Here is a 27,304-nt window from a genome sequence, read left to right on the forward strand (position 1 = left end):
ATGGTTGCTTCCCCTTTTTTCAAACCAAAAAGGACCCTTGAGCAGAGGCCCAGTAATGGAGAAGGCGGGAGGACGGGGTATTTCCTTGACTCTATGAGTCACCACCAAATGTAGCGGCCCGCCCAGGGCTGATTCAGGTGTTCCACCTGGACTTTCAGGACTGGTAGGGCAAGTGTCCAGCAAGAGGGGAACTGAGGGGCAGGATTAATTACAGAACTACCACACTTTTAAGCTCCTCATCTAGTAGACCAGGACTCAACACTGGCGATCTATGTGATACATGTCACAGCATGAAATAACATGAAATCATTTAGAAAGTTCTTGTCTTGATTTATCTTTGAACTCATCAGATTGTGACAAGGACAGAGTCTTGATTTGGTACTGGCAGGTCTTTAGCACCTCTCCTGCACTCCCTGATCTCTGCCTTTTCCAGAGTCGGCATCAAACTCAGTACACTATCCCTTTAGAATGGTATTACTTTTCTCTTTAGCACTTTATGGGAATCTATTTATAGCAAGTGAGTCCCATTTCTTTCCTAAAGTTTAAAGTTTCTTTAAAATTAACACTTGACAGTTTTAAGAAGTATTAAAAAAAAAAAAGGAAGACAGTCATTTTTTAAATGTGATTTCATCATTTTAAAATCTGCAAGAGTAATTTTTAAAGGTGTGAATACAATGATTTATAACCCCGTGCTTTCCATTAGGGTAGATACTAGCCATATGTTGATACTGAGAAATGAAATGTTGCTGGTCTGAAGTGATAAACACTCTAAGCGCAAAATACACACCAGATTTTGAAAACTTAGTTCAAAAAAAAAAAAACACAAAACTATTTCATTAATTATGTTTATATGTTGAAATGTTATGTGTATGTTAAATACATTGCTAAAATTAAAATTACCTGGGGGTTTTTTGTAAATTTTTCCTTTAAGGTGGGTAGTAGAAAATTTTAAATTTCCTATGTGGTACACACATTTCTATTGGCCCACACTGGCTCTACCAAATAACTGCACTCCACAAGGGGGCAGCACAGGAGCATGAAAAATTTAATAGCTGCTTTTTTGGATGTCAAATTTTAAAGTCTTCAATAACAGGGTGTTAAATTAATCTAAAGAAAGTAATTTTTAATATTAAGCAAAAGCACTGAAATGGCACTTTTACTGCTAAAATTAGAGTACCATAAACTCCAAGTAACCCCAAATGATAGGCAACTATTCTCTATTCCTTTTTACTTCCCAAAGAAAAATAACTTCCAAGTAGCTACTAAAATAAATTCAGAACACCATTTAATGAAATGTCAGTCTAAAATCAGTGTCCTCACATAGGAGAGACTAGCCAGTTACCAGCATGTTTGCTGAGGATTAAGTGACCAGCGGTATCTGTACACACTGCCCAGTTATTGGTTAGCAACTGATGCTTGAAATAAGGCATCTTCAGCCATCTACACAATGCCTACAATTCCCGGCAGTCACAAACTCACTGCTAAAGTGCTGTCTCCAACATTGGTGGTGATGAGCCCTTCGATGGTGCCATATTCCACATCTCTGGGATTGAGTCGTTCCTGGTTGCGCCTCTTAAATTTTCGGAGAGCAACTCCCAGTAGGCAAGCTAGAAGGCATACTGCAAACACTACGGACAGAATAATGAGGCCGACCTCCAAGTGAAAATTCTGTGTTCCAGGAAAGGATTTCCCTGGAGATGAGGGGGGAAAAAATAATTGGCTATAAGCATCACTGTTTACTTATTATGGAAGCATAACCAATATCTTAATTAAGTTGTTCCTGATCCTGACCACAGAGTCTCACAAGTCACAAAGTGTTAAAACTAAAATACTTCCTAACACCTGGCTGATGGCACAGTCTTTTAACCATGATTCATTTAGACACAAGTGGAGTTTGAAAACTGCCACTGAGAACCAACCATATTAATGCATATATGTGAAACTGCTTTTAAAATACATTGTACTATACAAATCTCTGGTACTTCATTTTTTTACTTGAATTTGATCTAGAAGGATATTTATGATCAAGCCCTTATAGGCAGACATTATGTTGTGCTATTTTTGTGAGAAATTGCTATCCGAGTTAAAACCAATGTATCTATCCAATCTCGCATCTCATCAATTTATCTTGGATGTGCATTGCTGAATTCTCACTGGTCTCTTTACATCATGATTTCTGCCTAGGAACCTATTTGGTTCATCTGTTCCTTTACTTACTTAATATTCATTCACTCAAAACATTCACTTAACAATTCATTCACTCTCCTAATCACTCATTCACTCTGTTCAGACATTATTTTGCCCATTTAAACATTTACTTAACACTCACATGTCACTCAAGCAAATATTCAAATACTTTCCAGTTGTCCAGTAAGCTAAATCAAAAGTGAAGATCCATTAATTAAAAGATCCCCAAACAATAATCATCTCTGAATTGCCCACCCCTTCAGGACACCAGGTCACTCAGCACAGTTCTCCACCCATTTGTCTTAGTCTTCTCCACATTCCTCACTCCTTCAACCATCTTATCTCAAACTTAAGTTTCTTTGCATATTTGTTTTAACTTCCCAAATCCAAATGAATCAATGGCTTGACAGGTAACACTACACAGTACATACTGTTTGTACTATAAAGTGTAAAACTAATTATATACAACATTAAATTATAGTTTGCTTAATTAAATTAAATCCCTTAAGTTAAAAAAAACACAAATTTTCTATTACAACTCAGAATCTAGCAGAGGGTTCTGCCAATTAAGAGCTTTTCAAACTGCACATGTAATCTGTGTGTCAATCGAGACATTTCTTCATGTCCGTCTACTCTAGAAATAACAATTTAACACATGAAGTTCAAGAGTAAAATTTATTCCATCAAATACCCTTTCAACTACTTGAATACTTGATCTCTCTTTTTAAGATCTTCTTTTGTTATTAAATCCTATTCGTGGATCAGAATTAAACCTTTTCTATATGCCTTGAGGTCACCACCATAACTTCAAAAATTGCTGTTAACATGACCCTGTGTCAGTAATTTTTCATTTTCAGTCTCCTCCCTTGCTGGCTGATCTTTGTGGCATTGGCTGTACCTATCAGTCTTTTTTGCTCCACTTTTTGGGTTGTTTCTTCCTTCTGAGTACAAAATTGATAGCTACACCTATTAAAAATGTGCTGGTAGACAGAAAGTAATTTGACCTGGAGTGAATCTACATTAATATTTGCGGGGTCTTTGTGATATGATTTAGGGCTCATTGGATGGGAGAAGAATTTCAGAGAAAGACCAATTTTCACAGGACATGGCATCCATATCAAGTACAATATGGAGAAGATTCCACAAAATCAACAAAGTTCATGAGAAATCTCATCTATCTGCAAGTTGAAGTTATAAATCGCTGGAAATCAAATATGGGACATCAGGCTAGTGAGTCTTCATCTTCTTCCTCAAAAGGAAGAAAAGGCATTGGCATTCCATTTAGGTACTGAAGTCTTACGTTACATATTCCTCCTTTACACACTCGAAAGAGAAATGAGTATTTAAGCAGAATTATTTCATAACATATGATTGACTCCATAACAGAAAAGGGTACTGGAAGCTGTTCACCTGCTTAAGACACCCAAGAGGAATCTGGTCAGCCAAGCCAACCCTAAGGGGGTCACCATCATGCTCAACTTTCTGAAAAATGTCCATCCTTCTCAAATGTCAAAAGATCATGCCTTTCTCTTCCTTACATAGAACTATCTTCCTTGGTACCACTGCCTCTGGTTTAAAGAGGAGAAGGAAAGCCTCGTGGCTACTCCCATCTTTTACCTACACTGAATCAGGACAACACTAACAAAACTCTTGATCTAGAAAAAGAAAAGTCCATGGAAACCTTTAGTGGGCAGCTGAGCCGTGATGTTCCTGTTACACCAGTCCCCTTGGCAGCATTCCACAGCTTGGCCAGGCGACGGCGGGGTCTTGCAAGTCATCTTGCCCTGCTCATAAACCTGGAAGCAGCCCTTCTGGTACACATGGAAGCCATCATTTATGCTCAGCGAGGAAAAGCATTGTTGGCCTTCACAGTGGTCCTCGTTCCCACAGGAGAGTCCTTCACACACACACATGTAAAGTTTAGGGTTTACCTTGGGCTTCTCATCTGTAAAGAGAGGAAGAGAGCAAAGTTTACTACATGGGATGTGGCCCCACTGGGGGAATAATACAGTTTCTCCAAGACCATTACAGACACATTAACCAAACAGAAGATAGGATAGAGCTAGGCATCACCACTGGCCATGATGATCATTCTGTTACCTTGTATCTCTCACTTGACCATCGCCAAATAATAACCTCTCAATATGTGAATGTATTTGCATAAGCTGTGTACACTACGATCCTAGCTAGCCAAAGACTGCTCATTACCTGTCCAGAGGCTTCTGAAAATGAACTTCTCCCACTGTGGTTTTCAGGTTACTCTCATAGTTTAATGGACTCACATCCCAGTCTTTGCATCAAATTAAAACGGTTTACTCAAACATAGTGCTTACCATCTCTCGTTTATGTAAAAAAACAAAAATGGCTCCTAAATGTATGGCAGTTGTTAGCTAACACCAGTTCCTACTGGCTCTATTCAGCTCTCCATCAACTAGTCACGAAAGCTGACCTTCCTGTTTTTATTTAACTGCTTCTGAAATATACTCAGTCAATAAGAATTTACAAGGCTATCCGTCTATTCAAATCCATATTATCGATATTATCTATTAGATGCCTAATATCTCAACAGTAGTAACACTAATGTTTTTATGTTGGTTACCACGGGAGTTCATAGTTTCTTTAACCTTTCCAACTGGCAGGAAAAATGTTGCCATTGATTATTGAAGATAAAGTCACAAGGAGGGGCCCTCCTGGTGGTGTAGGGGTTCAAGACACAGCACTATCAAGCTATTGCCAGCCACTGCAGCACAAGTTTGATCCTGGGACGGCCAGGGAGCTAGCCACATAGCACTGCAGACCTCTCCTGCCTTCCCAGCTGCTCCCCTCAGCAGTATATTTCAGTAGATCTGCCTGTTCTGCTCCCAACTCTCTCTGGTGAATCCTCTCACCCCCTGCAACTCTGGCTTACACCCCAGTTCTTGTATTCATAAATAAATAAATCTTTAAAAAAAAAAAGGCACAAGGAAACGGAAGGAATAAAACAGTGTCTGAACAGTAAGGTAACAGGTGGAACTCAGGAGAAGCCCACACCTTCTGGGTCCAAGGTGCAATGGAAAGAGGAAGAAATGTATCTTCAGGGAAGAACACCGTGCCCCATCTCCTGACTGTTTCTTTCTTAAAACACTCATTTGCAGTTTCATTTTCCAAATCGCTCTTTTCTCCCTTCCTTGTTCAAATTAGTTCAGACTTGCTGGTTCCAACAGTTTCCATAAGTGGGGAAGTAAAGTGAAGATGGATGCAAACAGCCAAGTCCCAGAGGCCACTGATGATTTAGCCAAGGCCACTTTCACCAAAGCACTGTTCACATAAGAAAATCCCTCTTTCTGGGTTCCCTCTAACAGCACAGACAAGCTGCCTTCGAATCCTTGAACCCACTGGGAGATAACTGCTTCTTTCTTAAAATAACAGATCGGATGGCTGTGCTTTCAAGAGGAGACCTTAAGGTAAGGTCTTTGAATATGTCAGGTTCATTTACACAGATCTATGTGGGAGTGTGTAGAGATGTGGGTTATTTCAAAAAGAGAAAAGCATTCTTAATCTCTCTTCTTCCCTCTTCAAAGAAGTGAAAAATAGTTCACTGCCCAGTGGACTGTGGGTGCCTCGTCCCACAGAGTAAATGCATGCAGACACACAGACACAAGCTTTCTATTTATAATTGACTGGCTAGTTCTTTTGAAAACCACAAGGGGCTCATCCAAGAGCAAAGACATGCCTGAAAGCAGAAAATCCAAAATAGCCGTTGACAGTGTATGTATGTCACCAGTCTCACCCCGGAGAATCAAAAGTTCTCAGACATTTTTAATGAGCAAAAAATTTAATGAGCTAGAAGAGTCTTTATTTTCCTTGCCTAGAGAAAACCAAGAGAAATTCCAGCACCAATCTATTTCCATGAGGATGAGAAACATATATATCTATTGACATCATCCAGCAGAAAGTTTACACTTGCCAAAACCAGTTGATAGATAGTATTTCTAGGGAGTCTAGACATGCTTGACACTCAAATGGCAAAAGGCTGGGCTGAGGGTTGCCAGCCACGCTGCCCAACAGGTGATGGTACTTGCAGAGAGAAATGAATGGGCGGGGTGGGAGGGGGACTGATGGAGTCCTATTGATTCACGATCTACAGCAGGGAATTTAAAAAATTGTACTTTAAAACTATGCAACACTGTGACTGATAAAAATTTGAAAAACAAAAATATTTTAAAACCCTAAATTTTTTTAGTCTTGATATGGATACATACCTAACTCATCAAATCCTACCTTCCTTTGGAAGCAGGATTAGGGATAATGGGTTACTATTGGGATGTAGGGGTAAAATGAAAATAAAATAGGTTGGTAACGCTTCATGGACAATAATGGATTGGTTTAAATGAATTACTCAACTCAAAGTAGCTACAGTCCTCTAGAACATGAAGGGCTCATTCATCACCAATCCTATGAAAATGGATAACAGGGTAACTAAGAATGGCACCTTATGATTATAGTAAAATACCAGATTTTTTAAAAATAATGTCATAAAAAATAACTAACAATCTCTCTTAATGTGCTCTCAGAGTGAACTGTGCTTTTAAAGTTCTAGCCCAAACTGAACTCTAGGTCCACAAACCCAAGAAAGGACACTGTCTTTCCAAAGTTTCTAGTTTTTGACAGGGAACAGTCTGACAGATGTTTGGACTCTAAGAGAAGTTTGCCAGAGCTAAGCAGCCTCAAGAAAGTACCATGTTTTGTAAAATTCAAAACTCACTATACCCGGGCCTCCCCTGGCGGCGCAGGCAGTTGAGTGCCACACTGTGAAGCTGTCTGCAGCCTCTGCAGCGCGGGTTCAATCCCAGCCGGCTGGCAGGGGTCCCACATGGTGAGACAGACCTCTCCAGTCTCACCCACTGCTCCCCTCAGCAGTGTATTTCATCGGTCTTCCTGTTCTGTTCCCGGCTGTCTGGTGAATCCTCTCACCCTCCCGTGCATCTGGCCTGTACCCCAGTTCTTGTATAAAATAAACAAATCTTTAAAAAAAAAAAAAACTCACTATACCCAATTATTCGGTGTCCACAGGCACAATGGGGTACAGATCTTAATCAGATCTTTATTCTTTATGGCCATAAACCAAGTCAAAGGGATTCATTTGTAAAATAATACCCTTCCTTGAATCTTTATATCCCTCCTACAGGTACATACAGATAATCAGGAGTTGACTTCAATTTGGTTACTCTTTCCAGTAAGGTGTCCAAAACTAGGGTTTTCACATCCTCCCTTCTAGAATCAGATGAGGGGGAAAATGACATAAGAAAACTGTTAATACTATGTTCTATTAACTCAATCTCTGATGAAAAGTGCTCAGTCCAGCTAGTACCTAATGGAAAACTACAAAACCTTCACCACTTTCTCTCTGCTTTGCTTCTCAGCAACATTTCATCTTAATCTGTATATTCCCACATAATTAGCAAAGGCCTACTGTATTCATTTTTTATATATAGCCAAATATAAATGAAGATCCTAAATTCACAAGACTATAAGAATGGCCATACGCACCCACATGCACACCTGCGCGTGCACACAGAAACACCCGTTAAATACCATATTGGTGATTTCAGTCAAAGAGTGGATTAGTCAAAGAGATGACAAAGGATTTTCTGAGCGAGGATTACCGATTCAACAAAGAAGGTTAAAAGCACAGTAGCAGCATTTCCAAGATCTTAATATCCACAATTTTAGTAATACAGCAGGTCCCCAAATGCCCAAGACTCAATTTTTAGTCAGGTCAAAATTTAGGAATAACAATAACTATGGATCTGTGCTATTTTATTGGAGGCAGGCAAGGAAAGGTAGTGAGTGGAGGCGGTAAAATCACAAAACCCTTTTTGGGCCATCAGTAAAGTTCTGTGGCACTTAAGTTCTCAAAGTACTCTCTCCTCTCTCAGACATGATACACATCAAGGCAACACAGCAGGAAACAGCAGGGAATGGATCACCACCTTCGGGGCTGGTTCCCATCAGCTCAGACGGGAAGCACCATATCTGATATGAAGATTTTGCACTTGCCTGTGCAAACAACCAGGAAGTGCCCTGGCAGAAGCACCAAGTCTATTCCACCTAATTGACATTCATTTAAATAATTCAGCCATTTAAATGTCAAGCCAGAGGTATTCCCTCTCTGCGGAGCTCACCCACATTGTTTGTTCAAAAAGGCACCTCCCGGCATTACTCAGTGTTATGGCTGGCACCGGGTGCCCTTTGTATCAGCAGACCCAGGACTGTGAACTCACTCACAGCCTGTCTGCCTCTGACTGGGAGCAGCAGGAAGTTCGCAACATTGCCTGGGAGGATCCGGGGTGGGCTCCACAAACCAGAGGCTTGGAATCCCCGGGGGTTCGCCACGGCCAAGTCTTTTAAAAGATTTTTCTTGTTCTGGGCGATACTCGCTCACCATCTGGACACACCTACTCTCAAAGCCTAATCTTAGACTGGCAGAGGAAAAGGCAGAGCAAAGAGCATCGCGGGCTTTTTAAGATTGCCCACAGTTTGGGGTAATCTTGTGCCTCATAGTAAAAGTCTACACGCTTACACTGTAAAGCGGCACTGGAGCAACCTAGGCACTGTGCACCGACCTATGATGACCTCCCTCCCATCTGACCAGTCACATACTGCACATGATGCTTTAAGGCAAGACATTTAAACTGATTATCATTCTCAAAGGCACACAAACCCCCACAGTTCCCACTAAAACCTTTGACATAAATGACAAATAAGAAAATGCGACAAGCAAGCCAGCCTCTAGCTAAGATCTCAGGAGTCAGCAAAAGGAGGGAGCTGAATTTCCTAGAGGCTCACCTCAAAGCAGAACAAATAACAATGCAGTTATCACACTATTGTTATCAAAGTTCAACAGCTCTGAACTATATAGGCTAAAAACGAACCCCAAACATTCCTGGACTCCTTCCAACAGCATAAGCGGCCCATTCATTTGAAATGGCAGCTTGTATTAGGCTTATAGACGTGGGAGTCCTTCCATCATCTCCTAATCCAAGAGTGCAGTTTGGCACCTCTCCAGAATCTGAAAGCATTTGAGATCTCTGGCATTAAACAAAGGCTTAGGGAGGGATTTTGTAATGCTAGGTATCACTGCCAGCAAGCCTGCACCTAAGACAGAAACGCAAAGGTTCGTCCAAACTACCTAGTGAAGGGCACTGGCTGGTCTAACAAGAAGGCAGGCTATATTCTCAGGGATAAAATGCTCTCTATTAAATACTCAGTTAGGGAACCTGAATCGGATTTTTTTTTTTTTTTTTTTGATCACAGAAACTGATACTTGGAAAGGCTGTAAAGCCAAGAAGAAACTGTGTGCTAGGATTGAAAGGAGAGAGGTATCCTGATGAGACTGCATCTAAGTTAGAATTTTAAAAAAAAGTGGCTTTAGGAATTCCAAGATTTTGAACTCAGGAAGCCTCCACTGCAAATGTGTTTGTCCTCCAAGTGTCCCCTAACTCAGCAAATAGCATCTCCACTCACATGTTCAAGCCTGATTCTCCCTGGCTTCTATTATTCTCAAAATAGACACACAGTGGTTTACCTGCTCTACAAAAGCCCAGTTGATCTGATGTCTGGCTTCCTCTTCCACCTCCCCTCAGTTCACCTCAGTTCTTGTAAGGTCTCTTCCTCCTTCAGGAACTCAGCTCCCTTAGGTATGGAATTCCCTCCATATAGAATGCTTCCCACCCGCCCTGCCAACAACCCCTTCACCTACTTATCTTCCCCTCAGATCTCCTTACGTTTCCTAAAGACTCTGCCCCCACACACAAATTTAAAGTAGAATCACCTACACCCATATACCACTGGTGCCTATACACCTCCAAATCTTTACTCCAGACTGGGAGCACCATGAGGGTAGAACTTGGTCTCTTTTTGCTCACCATTACATACCCCACAGCTGCCTCAGTATTTGGCAGGAGGAGGTGCCTGAGGAGTATTTGCTTCAGAATGCATTTTCTCTTCACAGAAAGGACTGAGGGGTGGGAAGAGACATGAGGCTGGTTTTCAGAGCAGACTGAGCCTATAAAGTCTTTAAATGTCAGCAGAGATCTTAAGGCAAGGCTTAGTCACTGCGCCAGCATGTCTGTGCAAACCACTTCTTCCTAGACAAGCTCGCCATAGCGTCACATCTGTTCACCTACTCCAGCTTACAATTGTGGAAAATGAGCACTTCTTGTGGTATGGTAGGGGTTTTGTTTGTTTGTTAGAATAAAAAGGTAAAACACAAGAGTCCCTAGAATAAGGATTTATAATACATTCCTAGAACAGCAGGACTTTCAAGGGTGGTTCTTCCTTGCATGATTGACTTGAAGACTTTGGCTACTGTGACACGATGGTGACTGGGATGACCAAACCCATTAAGGGCCTTGACTACAGTTTAGATGGTCAGGGCAGGAGCTGGCTATTTAACAGTAAAAAGATGGCCCTGGTCTTTGCTGCCATGTTTTTTTTTCCTATCAGTGAAAATAATGGCACTTTCTGCAGGGAGTGTGGAAGAGGGAATTACATCATTTTCCCCTTCTTGCTTTGCTGAAGGTGATAAGGATTCCTAAGTCATCCTGCATTTGAACTACTGAAGCTGAGAGGGGGAAAAAAAAAGTGCCATCTGTTTATTTTGTGTCTAGGCTGACTCCTTGTCTCTGAAATAATCCCTATAAATTAAACCTACTGCAGCAGCCACACCTTCTATTTCAAAGCCAAAAATTTGTCTGTGTTTAAGTGACTAACAAGTTAAAGAACCATTGTAGGGTCCTGACCTAAGACAATATTGGTCTGTCGTTTCTGTGCTTTTTGAGATTTCCTGACTGTAGCAAGGACTTGGCTTTAACATATGCACTCTGTCTGTGAAGCAACTCCTTAATGTGGAGGAAAATAATAACCCCTTTCTTCTTTTGATTCCAAATTTCTTGAATCCCTGCTTCAAAACCAACAAATGATTACAGGTCCTAGTGGAAATTACCCATCACAGGTTTTTTTTTTTTTTTAAGAGACCAGAAAATGCGCACACTCTTCTTCACCCCCACATACTGACAATGGTGACGCTTCTGAAAAAGCTCTTCTAGGGAGAGTAACTACCACAGCCTGACGCAGGGGGAGAAATGTCCAAAGAATTATAAACATTTCAGAGAAGTCCTTCTTTGCTTAGATGCCGAAAAGGGTTAGTGACCACCTATGGTGTCATCTCCACATGCCTCAGACCAGGAGGTCTGGGCACTGCATGAGAGGGGGTGCCCCCAAGCTAACTAGGAAGCACCTGGCGACTCCAGGGAGAGCTTCCTACCTGGACTCTATTGAAAAATTTGATTTTGTAGGAAACCTTAAACAAGTGCTCTGGATGGTACAGGGCAGAGGAGAAAGAACTCTGGGGAGGCCTGAGTGCCCTATTTTCCCTTCGAACCTTCCCCCTTCTTTATTTTGTCTGTGGGATTCCAGGCCCAGGCCTCCAAGGTTGCCAATCCTTGCTCTGGTTATCATCGGCAATTCCTCACACACCCCCACACCCTTTCTAGAAGCTTTCAAACCACAGAGATAAACCCTTCAAAAGATGGGCAGGGCTCCAATTTGTTGAACAGTCTGAGAATACCAGCCTCTAGGTGGTATAGCACTCAAAGCTAAAGGTGAAAATGTCCAGAATCAGTTAAAAGATAATTTCTAGACTACTTTCCTTGCAGCCCAGATGAAGCCAATGTCATTAAGATATCCAAGGGTGAAGAACCAGGCACAGCTCAAACCTCTAATACTAGTCCTTCCCTATCTTTCAAATGCCCAATTCTTGTCCCAAGGCCCTTCCAAGTCCAGAACTCCATGGAAGGTTAATGAAGAAGGGAATGACATGACTTGAGTACCATGAACGCATGTCTTGTGCATGTGTATTCCAGCCTTTGTAACTCAGTCTTTGCTTTCCACATCTCCTTTCCCCTATCAGTCTAAGTAATATGGTCCACAAGAATTTATCATCTCCCAAATCCAACACACTTAAGACTGGCCTATTAGTCATGGACTACAGATCCTACCGTCCCCCATGAGACAGTTGAGTTTCTGTCATTTTGTACTTAATCTTTTTTTACCCTGAGTCCACAGAAGGTTCCAGGTATCTACACTCTGGATAGAAGCAGAAAGCATTTCTTCAGAGTGCTATGAAGCAGAGCTGGCTTCTCAAACAGATTCCTTTCCCTACAGCTTCTGTGCACAGCACACCATTCCCAGCTTCCACAATAATCTTGGGACTTGGCAGAAGAAAGGCAGCTAAAACTGAGCTATGTCACGAGGCCACTGACTGGGGAGCCAGAATATCTAAAGACAAACCAAGGCATGAGCAAAAGGCCAGAGTTCCCACAGATTCCCTTTGGCTCCTGTAGCTGCAGCACAGCACTGACGGCCTAAAGATAACCCAAGTATCTACGAAGGGTCACTTTTAAATAGTAGCTGTAATACCACCAGTCATTTCAGAAGTATTTCCTTCCCGAGCTTGCTTCCATCCACATCGGCGTGCCAAGCATGCCCAACAATGGCAAGCCTGCTGAGGAGATACAAGCCCACAATGAAATGGAAGGTGTCCCAAAGGGGAACAGACAGCTCCTAACATGCTGCGATTCTATTCTGTGCCCACATTTGAACTGCTGAGAAGAACAATCTAGCAAAGAGACAACTTATAGAAGTGATCTACTGACAATCATTGCAGATTAAAGAACAGGTAGAAAATTAGACGAAACAGTTAAACTCAATGCCTTCTTTTATAAAGCAGAGGCAGCATAAGCCATAGATGGCTACCATCCAGGAGTTGTGTTTTTTATTTATTTATTTTTTTAAGGAAAGCCTTTCCCTTCAAGAGAAAACTTATACTGCTTGGTTTACTGGACCACCCCCTGGTAGAGTGCTCGCTGTATGGAAGCTGCATGGAGTCTCCAGCAGATACTGTACATACAGCAGCCACCCATGGCCACTAACCTGTGATGTGCCAAATGCCAAGTGCTCACGAAAGCCTGCTGTATTTTTTTCTTCTTTTTTAATGGCAGCACCAAAATTTCCCATATACTCGCAGGAACCATTAAACTCCTCTCAACCCCTCACCTATCCACCAAGTGAGTCCACACTGTCCAGAGTGGCAGCTGGCCAGGGCTGGTGTACGAGGGACAGGTGCTCAGTGGGCTATTTTCAGTTACCATCAGCTCACCCGGGAGCTGCACATGCTCAATCGGCAGGCAAGTTTTGGTTCCATTTCAAACGCTGGGCAGCCAAAAGACATACACCTTTCACAGCTGCCAGGGCAACCGGCTGCCCAGTGCTCCTCCCAAGACGGGAGCAAGGAAAACAGTGTAACCTGGCCAGCCAACATGCCAGTGAGCAAGCTGTACCTCTCATTTCACTGCCTGGGTTATTCTGAGCTGGGCTTATTGACACTCCATGGCAACACAGGAACAAAGGGCCAGCAAGAGGGATTTAAATGTCTTGCAAAAGTTGCTAGAAAAGTCAGCAGCTCAGGCTTCTGCTTTCATAATAAAAGCAGCAGTGGGATTATTATTAGGTTTTTGTTGTTTGCCACTGTTGGTATTATTTGGGAATGACTGTAATCAAGGTCTGCTCTTTGAACAGAGGTTCTGTTTTTGTTTTGTTGTGTTGCCACCATTGAGTTGCTGTAGTTGGGATGGCTTTGAAAAGCACGTGGGCCTGTCTGCCCCAGCATTGCAAGAGGACTCATTTTTTCCCCTGTTTACCTTTATCTTAAATCTTGCCATACCTTATGATCCCCTCCCACGACACAACTCCTTCAAAACAAAATCTTCTCAAGTAGCTCCACTGCCCTCAAGATACATGACAAACAACTCAGTTCAAGGCTTGGCTGGGTTAGTAGGACCTCTACCAATCCCTCCTCGAGATTCATATTACTGGCTCTCTTGTCCCAAACTCAGCATAGTCTCTGAGAGCATGTGCTCTCTTTTCATCTCCTCAGCCTAGTCAGTCCCTTCATCTCAACATTACTTTTTCTATTACAATAATTGGCATTATTGTAGCCATAATGATTTAGTCATTCATTGGTCAAATATTCATTGAACACCAGCTACAGCCATTCAGATACTGAAGATAAAACGACAAACTCCAAGTCACAGCCTCTCACGCTAAGGGGCTTACTTTGCATGTATTTGTTGACTCCTCACAACCACCCAATTATGCATCTTGCTGCTATACAGTAACAGGCCAGGTAATGGAAGTAACAAATGCAGAAGGTCAAAGGAAAACACTGGTTCACAACAGTGTTTGACTCTCTCTTGAGAAAGGCCCGATTCCAAAACATGGCCAACTGCCTTCCCTTCAGTAGATACACTTTGACTATCACTAGCAATGCCATGTAACTACCAAAAATTACCGACTTTTTGCAAAACCGAGCCTGTGAAGTGTATGAACTAGGACATGGTGTTAAAGAGAAACCATGACTAAGTAACTCTACAGGGAATTTGCAAAATCATATGTCACAGGAGTCAAATTCTAAGCTGAACTGTGGGTATTTTTCCCCATCTATTCTGTCATTTACAACTTGCCTGAATAAATTAGATATTTTTCTCATTCAAACTGGACTAGTGTAGGTACCTGATTTCAGAAGATAAAACAAATGCAGCAAAAAAAAAAAAAGGGGGGGGGGGGAAGAGGCCATCCCGTTTTGCCCCCAAATCACTATTTGAATTAAAAATACAGGCAGAGTTTTTTTTTGAAGGGGAATTTCACCACCTCCTCCCCAAGAGGAATTTCTCATTTATCCTCCTACTCATTCTCTCCTTCCCAAATACAGATATCCTCAGAAAGTCCATGCTCACTCTAACCCATAACAAGGAATTAGATGGAGCATTACATGGATCTAGGAAACACCCTGCTCCCAGAGCTCAGATTCAGCTGATTAGAATCAGGCAGCAGCTGTTCCAGTGTTGTGACCAAGGCTGAGAGGGTGCAAATGTAAACTTCCCTCTTCCTGTCAAATCACCGGCTTGAGGAGAAAGAGAGGAAGGTTGGACTATCTAATACTGTAAAAAAAAAAAAAGAAGGTGGTTCCAGGTCAGCTTTTTTGGGGAAAAAAATACCTATAGACCTTAGGTTAGTAGTTAGAGCTTTTACCTCAGCACAGCAGGGACTTCTCAGCAATGGACTCTGGGAGGCAAAAGGAATTGTCTTTCCTAAACTATGGGTTATGGACCCTTTGTGAGTAGTGAAATTGGCTTAGTGGTTCAAGGCAAGGTTTCTTTCTTGTTAAGTGAAATAAAAGTGAACAGAATAAAAAAGAGAAGAATCACATATGTTAAACACAGTAAGAATAATTGCTATTTCATGAAAATTTTGTTTCAGATGTGTACCCATCCCATTCTAAAATGTTTGAGTCACAGTGAAAAGTTTGAAAGCCACCCCGCCCTGGTCTTACATTATCTTGGAATCTACATGAGTTCTGAGTAATTATGACTATTACGTATAATCATTATCTGTGGAAGCCTGCCTGAGGTCATGCTGGGCTACAGAGGGAAACTGGGAGGACAGTTAGCAGCATTTTGGGAGCTGCAAATTAATTTTTAAATGTGTTTTGTTTTTCCTGGTGTTTATTTTTTTCAAGAGTGAGAACTGCACATGTGACATTCCTACAAATCTCCTGCTTCACTGGTGTTTCCATTAAGAGAAGATGGCGACCATCCTGTCACTCTTGAGAAACTTATCTTTATAAGAAACCTAGAAGCAATTGCACTGCCTATTCAAGGTTGATCACAAGGAAGTCATTTAATGAGCTTGGGTCTTGGAGTTGTTTTCCCATCTGTTCAATACTTGACTCTGTTTGAATTTCTAAGAGTTCGTTCCACATACTACCTACTGCTATAGCTTTCTCACATAAATGTACTGAATATTGACATTTTATAATATTCAATTTTAAAAAGCTGGATGTGGCTTTAGTTTAACAGTCCACAGGCAAAACAAACATGCCCCAAGAAGGAAAGGCTAAAGCAAAGCTTTGTCACAGCTCGCCTTCGGCACGCCATCATTTTGTTAGATAAGAAAACTTGATGATAAAGCAGTATTTTAAGAGTGAGCAGCTTCATCAGATTTTAGATCCTCCTAGTGGCAAATAGCTCAGTATATCTCATCTCTCCCCCCAAATCTAAGTCAATGACAAAGATTTTATTCTGTACAAGAGGAGGGAATTATAGTAATGAGAAATGAAAGCAACAAATTTAATACTGAGACATTTCTCTTATATTCATTCACCCCTTTAAGAACTTCCTGAATCCTCAATAATGAGAAATTCAAAGAAAGACTTATTCTTTTTCCCCACTGGCAAAAAGGGGTACCTTTGTAGACCCTAACAAAAAGTCCATTGAAGTTATCCATTTCCTTCCCTCCTGACCCATTGGGTAATTGGTCTGGAAAATCTGAGTGATAATGGCTTTGGAAACACTCAAGTCAACCCAGAAAATAATTTAGGGCCTGTAAATCCTCTCCAGAACAGGCCACTATCTCTTGCAACAAAACTTTTGAAAGTCCACTTTTTTTAACATAAAATCAAAGTATAGCTTACAAATTCAGTAAAATGTGAGTTCCTCGGCTTTGAAATATTTCTGAAGTAGAAGTACATTTTAAGTGTAATACTATGGTCTACACACCTACAAATGTGCACAGGAGAAAGGAAAGTCAAACACGGAGATTCTGGAACAAAAATGGCCTTCTCCCAGTGGCATAAGAGCAGTATTAGAGCATGATTAGTCTTATTAATGGGAAGGAAAAGGAAGGATATATGGGTAATTAAGACTCAAGTGCTCTTCACTGTAAGAGCAAATAAAACTCTTCCTGCAGCTAGAGTTGTATATATAATGAACACAGTAAATGAATACTGGTATGAGAGACAAGAGATACAAAAACAGAAACCCAGGTGAAGGGGCTGCATCACTGCTCTCATCTCAGCCTCTCAATCAGGCTGGATTGAGCTGGATTCTAGCATGCCCCAGACATAATGTAAATGCGGATACAACTCACTTAGGCTAACAGAAAATGTGAAATTCTAAGGGCACTGATGATGATTAAAACCCTTAACGCCATTCCTCAATATGTATCACACTCTATGTTGGCTGTGTAACTAAGAGGTCTAACTGATTCTCTAACTGATTCAGAAGTACATCTCCAACAAAAACAGGTCTCATTAGGGGTAATCGTGAGGATTAGGGTAAATAATGTATGTAAAAGTTAGTCCAATGCTTGGCAGATATTAACCACTTGATGAAATTACCTATAATCACTAAAGTGGTAGATGTATTAGGCAGTATTTTCCAAACATATATTTGCTTTTTTTTTTTAACCTCCATAAAACATGAGAAGTGTTCCAAAGTACGTTCTTACTAGCCAACTACCAAAATCACTGTTTGGGACCTGTCCTTTTAAGTGTTAGTACTATTTCTAACCAATATTTGGAAGACAAAGAGAAGGACATTATTTTTTAATGGACCAAGAAGAGTACACTACCCAACAAAATATATTAAAACCAAATCTGTATAATTTTCTTATTTATGGCCCAAGAATGTCATTTCACGTCACTGAAGCACAATAAGGTACTGAAGTAGCTCTGCAAACATCAAACATGGGTCTATTTCCTTTTAAACTTGGCAGTTTAAAGCTCTGCACTAGACAGTCTATGGAGTTAGTATAAAGATTTTAGTTGTCTGCCTGCCCTGTGATTTACCTCTTTTGGTTAAGTATTTTATAATTAACATTTGCTTTATGACTAATGTTGAATATATTAGAGTATAATACAATTAGGGGTTCTTGGTGGTTTTTAAAAAAAATACTTCCTAGTAAATACACAAAAACAAAGAGTCTTTTCATAGAATAGGCTATTGACAGTTAACAAGGAGTTGAGTCATGGAGAGAAGACAGGAGGAAAGCAACCACTATTATGATTAGAGCTCCCTAGGTTGTAGCACTCACTGAATGTTGTATTTTTAAAAAAAGCCAATGTAACTAAAAGGATGATGTGTTCTTTTCCATATTTGTAAATATCTTAGTGGTGGTGGTATATTAAGTAGCAACACTTTAGTGGAGATTGTTTCCACTTCAGCCAGACAAACTTGTTTCATTACATATCTTCACTGTCGCATTAAGAGGTCATTTGTTGGATTCTTTGAGAAGCTTAAGAGCTTAAAGCAGGAAAAAACAAGAATAGCATGGTTGTTAATAATGTTCCACAAATGCCCTTTCCCCTTCACTTCTTCCCATTTTTTCTCCACCTCCCCTCTATTCATACTACATTTCTACCTCAATTTCTTGTTCACTCTTTTTTTCCCCCCTCCCTACCAAATCCTAGACAGGTCTACCTCTGATACCAAATGAAATCCAAAGGGAGTACTTACACCGTACACAACTGGTATTACACATAAGAGAAGGGCATAGAATTTGGAGGATGTTATTCCACAACATTTAGATTTTTTTTTTTACAGTTATATTTTTTAGCAATTAAGAACTGGAAATATCCTAGAAACTTGCCTGTTATGTCTCCAGACATGATCAAATATCCCTTGAGGATTAAATAACTGTTGGTTCATCAAATCTTTCCAGTCTATTTCTTTCAATCTAGTACCACGTTTCTTCTCTGGCTAAAACACCTCCAATTCCTTTAAACTTGCCATACAAGATTCTTCTTATCCCATTCCTTTTGACACTAATTAAAATGATTGTTATATTGGAAGGTTTTTACCAACATTACTGAGAACAGAATCTAGAATAGACACCTAAAATGGTTTACAACATCACTATCCAATAAAAATTAAATGCGAGCCATGTTATGTAATTCTAAATTTATACAGTAGTAAGAAGAAATGGGTAAAATTCACATTTTTATTATTTTCAAAATTCAGTACATACTTTACACTTAAATAGCATAGCTCAACTTACATTAGCCACATTTCAAGTGTTCAATGGCTGTGTATGACTAGCTATTAAAAACAAGGTAGATCTATAATCATATCAATGAATATGGAAAAGTGCTTAAAATAGTTCAAATATTATAAACCAAAAATAGATTTCTAGTGTATTAAGCAATGACTTTTCCACAGTGTTGGCTACATTATATGCCTCCTTGGAAACGATATACATAAGATCACTCTAGCCCCTGAGAGTTTATAACAGGGACCTTACTCTTCCTATCCTATCTGATCACAACGAAGGTGAGATTCACATTTATAAGCACTAGTCTTCATGAAAAATTTCTTGTAAAATAAAATAGGCACTGCTCAATGCATAATAAAATCATTTGTTTAATGTTTTATATGTCTAGAAACACATATACTAACATACATGGTGTACTTTACAGGGAATTACAGGTAACTTATTTTCTTTAGCTCTTTTAGAATTCCACAGCAGAGGCAGTATCACCCCTAAATAGCTTTTTGCAAATGAAGAGAAGGGTGAACAAGTAGGAATGAGTAAGAGCCAGATGCCAAAGGCCCTGCAATGCCTGGGTATGCCACACAACTAATACTTAGCCTACATCCCACAAATTTTGACTGTCCCACTGAGCACTCATTTACATGGAAAATCTCTGTATAATTAATCAACCCTAATACCATACTGTTATACATAAAAATGCAAAGTACACCTTACACTGCTAAATGTGTACTAAATTTTCCCAAAATTTAACTACTATATGAATCAAGGGGTAACTGTTCTCTTTTGTTGGGATTCTATAAAAATTCACTCACCAATTTAGAAAATTCAATCACTGAAGACAATAATCACTTAGGATTATTCAGGCACTAATACACTGGTATCAATTTGTTTTTCAAAGTCATAAAAGATTACAAACGTGTGTTAATATTATTTTGTTTTATTTTCAGGCATACTCATGACTGACTATGCTAAAATATACTTATTTCCTTAAACAGTTTTATTAATTACAGAATTTTTATTTCTCCATTTCAGGTAGTAAATTATATTTAGTCCTTTAAATGTTTTATATAGATAAAATGTGGCATGTATAAAAATTATACTTCAAAATAATCAGGGGCATTATCAAATATTTTTCATAAAAATGGGATGTTCATTTTCAAATAAATTAATCTAGTCACAGACCTTATACCATCACAAAAATTAAGGCAACCCGAGTCACATATCTCAATGTAAAATACAAAACCATAAAGCTCTCATTTTATGATATGCAAGAAAACTTAAATGACCTGGGCATGGCATTAACTTTGTAGAAATACAATCCATGAAGGAATTAATAAGCTGGACTTCATTAAGATTAAAAGTGTCTGCTCTAGCACTATTTACAATAGGTAAGCTATGGAAACAACCCAAATGCCCAAAATAAATCACTGGTTCAAGAAGATGTGGTATATATATGCAATGGAATATTACTCAGCAATCGAAAAGATAAACTCATGCCATTCACAGCAACGTGGATGGAGCTGGAAGGGATCATGCTCATGAAATAATACAGAAAGAAAAAAGAAAAATACTAGATGGTTTCACTTATAGGAGGAATGTAGAGGATCCAAATAAGGAATTGGGGGAGGGAGGGAGTAATTATAATCAAGTACAAATCAAAATCAACAAGCAACTAAAACCAGATACATTCTGCAGGGGGAGCAGGGAGAAGGAAGTAGGATCAAAACAGATGGGAAGAGCACAAGGGACTGTGGGGATGGTAAATGGGTGAATTGATGGTGGCGATTTCATGGGAGCTAAAACCGAGATGAGAAAACATACATTGCACAAAAATGAAGACTTAAGTTAAAAAATACGTAAAATTAAATTTTTTAAAAATGTGCCTGCTCTGACTCATCTCCAAATTTGACATTAAAGTGATCAGCAGACACATGAAAAAATGTTCACAATCACTTATTATTAGAGAAATGCAAATCAAGACCACAATAAGATACCATCTTATACCTGTGAGAATGGCCCATATTGAAAAGCTCAGAAACAACAAGCACTGGTGAGAATGCTGAGAAAAGGGAATCCTCCTACTCTACTGGTAGAAATGTGAACTGGTCCAGCCCTTATGGAAAGCAGTATGGAGGTGTCTCAAAATATTAAAAATAGATCTACCATCCGACCCTAGGCCTCTCTCCAAAAAAATTGAAAAAGAAAGGAAACTTGCACTCCCATGTTACTGCAGCACTGTACTATAGCTAAACTATGGAAATAACCTAAGTGCCCCAGAACAGATGAATGGATCAAAAAGATGTGGTCTATATACACAACAGAGTATTACTCGGCCATCAAATAAGATAAACTCATGCCATTTGCTGCAACATGGATGGAACTTGAAAGGATAATGCTAAGGGAAGTAAGTCAGAAGAAGAAAGATAAATACACTATGGTGTCATGAATATGTGGGATATAAAGCAACAAAATTAACAGGTAAAGATGAGCTGAAAAACGAACTCTTGGAAGCGGACTACAGAACTGAAGCACCAAGGAGGTTGGGGGGCTGGAGGGGTAAAAACAAAGAGGGAAGGAAGCACAGTAGTCTATGGTTATGGAACATGATTAAGTTGCTGGTGGGTACACTTTGCTGGTAATACCTGGTGGAGGTTCCCCAATATTACCTGAGTAAAAAATAATTTTTAAAAATAAATTTTTAAAAAGTATTTTACATTAGTGAAAAAATACATAAATACTGGAATGAAGTACAGTGTCTGCTCTGTACAAGGCAATGTCAAGAAAATGAGAAGTCAAAGACCAGCAGAAAATACATGCAAAAAGACACATCTGATATATTTCCCCACATCCAAAATATACAAAGAACTCTTAAAACTCAACAGTAAGAAAACAACTTGATTAAAAAATGGGCCAAGGGGAGTCTCCCCGGTGGCACAAGGGTTAAGTGTCAGCACTATGAAAAAATCTGCAGCCACTGAAGCATGAGTTTGATCTCCGGCCTGGGAGCTACCCACATAGCCCAGCAGACCTCTCCTGTCTTGCCCAATGCTCCCCACTCAGCAGTGTATTTCAGTCAATCCGCCTGTTCTGTTTCTATCTCTGGTGAATCCTCTCACCCCCCACTCACTGTACCTCTGGCCTACACCCTAGCTCTTGTATGCATAAATAAATAAATCTTTAAAAAAAAAAGTGGGTCAAAGACATTTATAGACACTTCACCAAAGAAAAGATAATATGGTAACAAGAAGATGCTCCACGTCCATGTTATCGGAGAAACATAAGTAGAAACAATGAGATTCCACCACATAATATAAATGGCCAAAATCCAGAATAACGACCACACCACATGGTGGTAAAGATGTAGAGCAAAAGAATTCTCATTGTTGGTGGGAATGCTAAAATACAGTCACAGTGGAATATACTTTTGCTGTTTCTTAAAAACCTAAATATACTCTTTCATATAATCCAGCAATCATAATCCTCGGTGCTGAAAACATGTTTACAAAAAAACCTCCAGGCAGATGTTTACAGCAGCTTTATTCATAATTGCCAAAATTTGAAAGCACCAAGACCCTCTTCAATAGTAGAATAGATATACTGTGGTACATCTAAAAAATGGGATATTAGTCAGCAATGAAAGAAATGAGCTATCAAATCATTAAAAGATGTGAAAGAACCTTAAAAGCTTGTCAATATGTGAAAGAATTCAAACAGAAAAGTCTGTATATTGTATGATTCCAACTACATGACATTCTAGAAATGCCAAAATTATGAAAACTGTAAAAAGATCACTAATGGCTAGGGGTTGGGCCTGGGGTGGGTGGTAGGGTAAGAAGAAAAAACAAAGGAGTTTTTTGGGCAGTGAAATTCTATGATGTTATGTTAAATACATCCTATTATATATCTGTCCAAACCAACAGAATTTACAATACCAGGAGGAAATCTCAATGTAAACCATTGGCAATAGGTGATTCTGATGTGTCAATGTAGATTGATCAATTATAAGTAGATTGATCCCCACTCTGCTGGGGAATGTCAATAATGAGGAAGGCTATGAATGTGTGAGGGAATAGGTATATTGGGGATTTCTGTGCCTTCTCAATTTAGCTGTGAAACCAACAACTGCTTTTAAAAAGTCTTAAAAGGCAGTGGGGTTTATATCTGATAGGGATTAAGAACAATCTTACAATAAGTAAAACAATACACAGTACACTCAACCTACCCCAAACAGCTAAAAGCCACTTACCTTCCATACTTGGGGAAGGGAAAGCAATCATCATTAGCACAGGGAGAATCATCACTCCATCTACCATTGTACAGCTGCGGAGAAAAAAAAAAAAGTGATATAAGTAAAACCAAAAAAATAATATTCAGGATGACATTCAATTAAGCATACCACCATTTTCAAACTGTCATTCAAGGACTTTCCTATAAATCTCCCTCAATTATGTTGCTCATTTCTTAGTACTCATTTCTTAATTATGTTGCTCAATTTCTTAGCTTATTTATCATATACCCTTTCCATGGAGCTAAACAAGTCCTCTTAAGGTCATCAAATTTACCGCCCACTGGTGGTTACTCTAAGGCCACTTTCTCTGAGTCCACCCTCTTTCAAAAAACTCAATAAGGACCTGATAAATTCTCAACTACAAAAATGGCCCAAATGATTTTAGGTTTTAATTCTATTATATTCTATCAATCACAAAATTGGCAATAAATAAAAAAACTGAGAAGTAGGAATAGATTGTTCTAGCATGATATTAATGAGTGACTTAAATAATTTAAATTAAATTACTATATTTGAGTCTTACAACCACTTAAAAGGGTTGGAGCTGGAGCAACCTACAACACCCTATCACCCAAAAGGGGGAAACCCTCATACTATATTTCTTCTATGAAAAGCAATGCATCCTTATATTAATCTTTAACAGATGAAACACAACCAAAGCAGGAACAAATCAGGTAAATAGAGAACCTTTACATCTGAATAATTCCTGCCAGTGTTTAAGAATGTCATGGAGTTTGTCTCTACTGATACTTCACATAATAAATCATTTAAAGAAATTAATCCTCTGACTATTTGTGACTTTCTGGTAGTAAAATAAGACGAGAGTTGGTCAAGTTCTTTAAAGAACAGGTTAGTGTGTTATCTTACGACTTGAAAACAAAAAGCAAAAACCTTTAGCTATCTGAGCTGTTTGGAGGGGACACCTCTGACTCATCTCCTTATAATCAAATATTTGATTGATGATCTGACTATCTATTTCCACATCCCCCAATCCTATCTTAACAGTTATCATTTCAATTTGTCCATAATTATATTTCAAACTGTCTTTTCTTTAATTGCAAGGTATGGGAAGGGTGGGAGTGTAAATGAGATTTACCCTTTTGGAACATAAGCAAGACCTTTTGTTAATGTTGTTTCTGTTATGATTGTTATTATCATGTCCATGTTCACACAGATCTTTTCTAAAGCAAGTCCTTACTAGTGACACAGAAATGCTTCATCTTGGCCTGAGGCCCCTGATAATCAGATACTAACTCCTTCCATCACCATCTCATCTCTGTGACTTTCAACATGAACACACTGTTGGTTCTTTCTTACTCAATGCCTTGCTCTTCCTCCCTCCACTCATCTTCTACCCAATATGATCCAGCTCAAAAGGCAAACACTTGGTGAAACATCACTCCATCTGCAGCGACTCAACCCCCCAACACTGGTCTAACATGTCTCAGAATCAAATATTTGTCTACGTCAGCCTCCAGAACCCCAATTATGTCTAATAGGGGTCACACAAGAAAATTCTTTAAAGTATGGGCTAAAAATATTGAAATTTTTGTACTATAAAAATGGTTTAGAGCCTCTCTGGTGGCGCAGACGGTTGAGTGCAGCGCTGTGAAGCTGTCTGCAGCCTCTGCAGTGCAGGTTCAATCCCGGCCAGCCGGGGAGATATCCACATGGCACGGCAGACCTCTCCTGTCTTGCCCGCTGCTCCCCTCAGCAGTGTATTTCCATCAGTCCGCCTGTTCTGCTCCCTGTTCTGTCTCTGGTGAATCCTCTCACCCTCCCACACATCTGGCCTTTACCCCAGCTCTTGTATGCATGAATTTTTTTTTTAAATGGTTTATTCCACCAGTGCAGTAAAAAAATTAAGTCTTTATTTGGTCTGTCTCAAATCCCTATGACATTCTAGTACAAAAAGTATCTTTCAGAAAGAGTGGGAGTTACATAAGAGGAAAGGGTAGACATAGTTTGCTGATGAGTGCAGTCACATACTAGTTTTGAAGATCCGTTTAAGTGGAAATGCAGGTTGCATTGGCTAGTTATAATGAAATGAGTGTTCTCCAAGTGTTTGAAAACCATTAAAGAAATTACAGGTTGAATATGTCATTAATGAAGGCACCAGAAAATAGGAAAATGTTGGCACTGTTACCTCTATTCTGAGTGGTTCTTCATTAACGACTTTACTAGCGAACAGCTATAAACATTCAGCTTAATGTAACATGAAACAGGCTCCTGAAGTTCAAAACTTTAAAAATATTTGAAAAAAACAGATTTACACTTACTATCATAAACAATATCTGAGTACCTTGGGCTAGTACACTGTCACCACCATTAGCAATACCTTAAATATTTCATCCTTAATCTTTTTAAAATTTCTATTATATATATATATATCTTTTATAATACATATTTTCTATTTTATAGAAAATGTATGACCAGCACATTTATTGAGGTTGCATGCTCAAAAAACTTTTTAAGAATGGAATATGTCATGAGAAGTCTTTGAAAACCACTGGGCTATCTTAAGTCTTATCTTTTAATTCCAAGTACCTCGTTCATTCATTCATTCATTCAACACCCTTTGAGAGCATCCTATGTACTAGATATTAGAAAGATAAAGATACACAATTTTGGTTCTTATAAGATCTGTCTATAGTGACAATCATCAAAAAAAAAAAAAACTGTAGCATTGAAAACTGAGTGAGTTAGAAAGATTTAGATTAAATAAAAATGCTAACAAACCAACTTGAGATTTTCTAGAGGGTAGGAAAGCTTCCATGAGGAGGTTTTATCTAAATAAAAACCTGATAGATGAATAGGTGGTACTAGAAAAAGGATGAGAGTGAGCACCAAGGAGTGTAAGAAAGTATGTGTGAGTGTGTGGAGGGAGGGGGGAGAGAGGGGGAAGGAGGGAGAGCGAGAGGGGGGAGCGAGAAGGGGGAGCGAGAAAGAGAACACCCTGTAGTGGGGACAGGAGAACATTTAAGGACAAAGGCAAAATTTTCCAGCTTCATGAAAGCCCTGTGGTCCGGGCAAGCATATGTCCTGAAAACTTAAGATATACTTGAGAAGTGAAAAAAACTCCAGGTTTGAACAGATTTCATAATGGAGAGACCCCCAAGAATGCTAGAGAAGTAGGCAAGCGTCAGAACCGCAGTAAGGTACAAACAGTAAGCCCTCTGCTCACCTCTCAATGTCATCAATGTCCTTTGTCTCAGTTCTCACTACTGGTCCGTCACCATCCCATTCTCCTAGGCAGTCCAACCAGCCTGTTACTTACTCTCTGTCTTGGGAACTTTGTATATGGAATGCTCTGGTGATTGGATCCTTCTTTCTAAGCCCAATCTGGCAAATTCCTATGCCTTCTTCAAGACTCAATTTAAATATCACTTCCTTCTAGAAGCCTGCCTAAACCCTCATATACACTCATTACACTTGCATAAGACATTTTGTTAATTTTCATTCAGAGCACTTATCATAATAATTACATAGTAATACCTATGTGTGCTTTTGAACACTTGTTTCCCTCTTTAGACTGTAAACTCCACAACAGTGAAATCTATGGCCTATTGCGTTATTGATACCAGAGCCAGGTAGATGCATATTTAATGTTCGCTAAATTCCAATTCTCCCTAAACTAGTTCAATTTAAATTCTAAAGAATTAGCAACTCTCTGCGCCTCCCATCCAATACACAAACATATACAGCAGGCCCCAAATAGTCATTTAGTTGAATGCTGTTTTATTATAAGGTTGATGAGAATAAAAGAATCCCAATATAAATAAGTTAATTGAGAACCTATTTTCCTTATATGTCACTTCACTTAAAAATTACAGTTTTCTAGAACCTACAAAGGACATTGAGGATTTGCTGTATATACCTATGAAGAAATGACAGGATTAG

General features: G+C 39.4%; 1 protein-coding gene across 2 annotated transcripts in view; it reads right to left on the minus strand.

Annotated features, from left to right (window-relative positions):
- Positions 1–23,738, minus strand: part of ACVR1 (activin A receptor type 1) — a gene marked incomplete at its 3' end in the record, with an annotated part of 55,806 nt that extends 32,068 nt beyond the window's left edge. The window contains exons 1-3 of one of the 2 annotated variants that reach the window (XM_084255053.1): positions 23,363–23,738; positions 3,869–4,132; positions 1,480–1,691 (exon numbers count right to left, since the gene is read on the minus strand). In XM_084255053.1, the coding sequence (XP_084111179.1) occupies positions 1,480–1,691; positions 3,869–4,132; positions 23,363–23,429 (543 nt within the window). In that variant the 5' untranslated portion in view covers positions 23,430–23,738. Of the gene's footprint in view, positions 1–1,479; positions 1,692–3,868; positions 4,133–23,338 lie in introns of both variants that reach the window. The other variant, XM_084255052.1, reaches the window with a different exon arrangement.
- Positions 23,739–27,304: the final 3,566 nt, after the last annotated feature.

This window comes from Talpa europaea (assembly GCF_964194135.1).
Source record: "Talpa europaea genome assembly, chromosome: 1".
In the NCBI taxonomy this organism is placed as follows: Eukaryota; Metazoa; Chordata; class Mammalia; order Eulipotyphla; family Talpidae; genus Talpa; species Talpa europaea.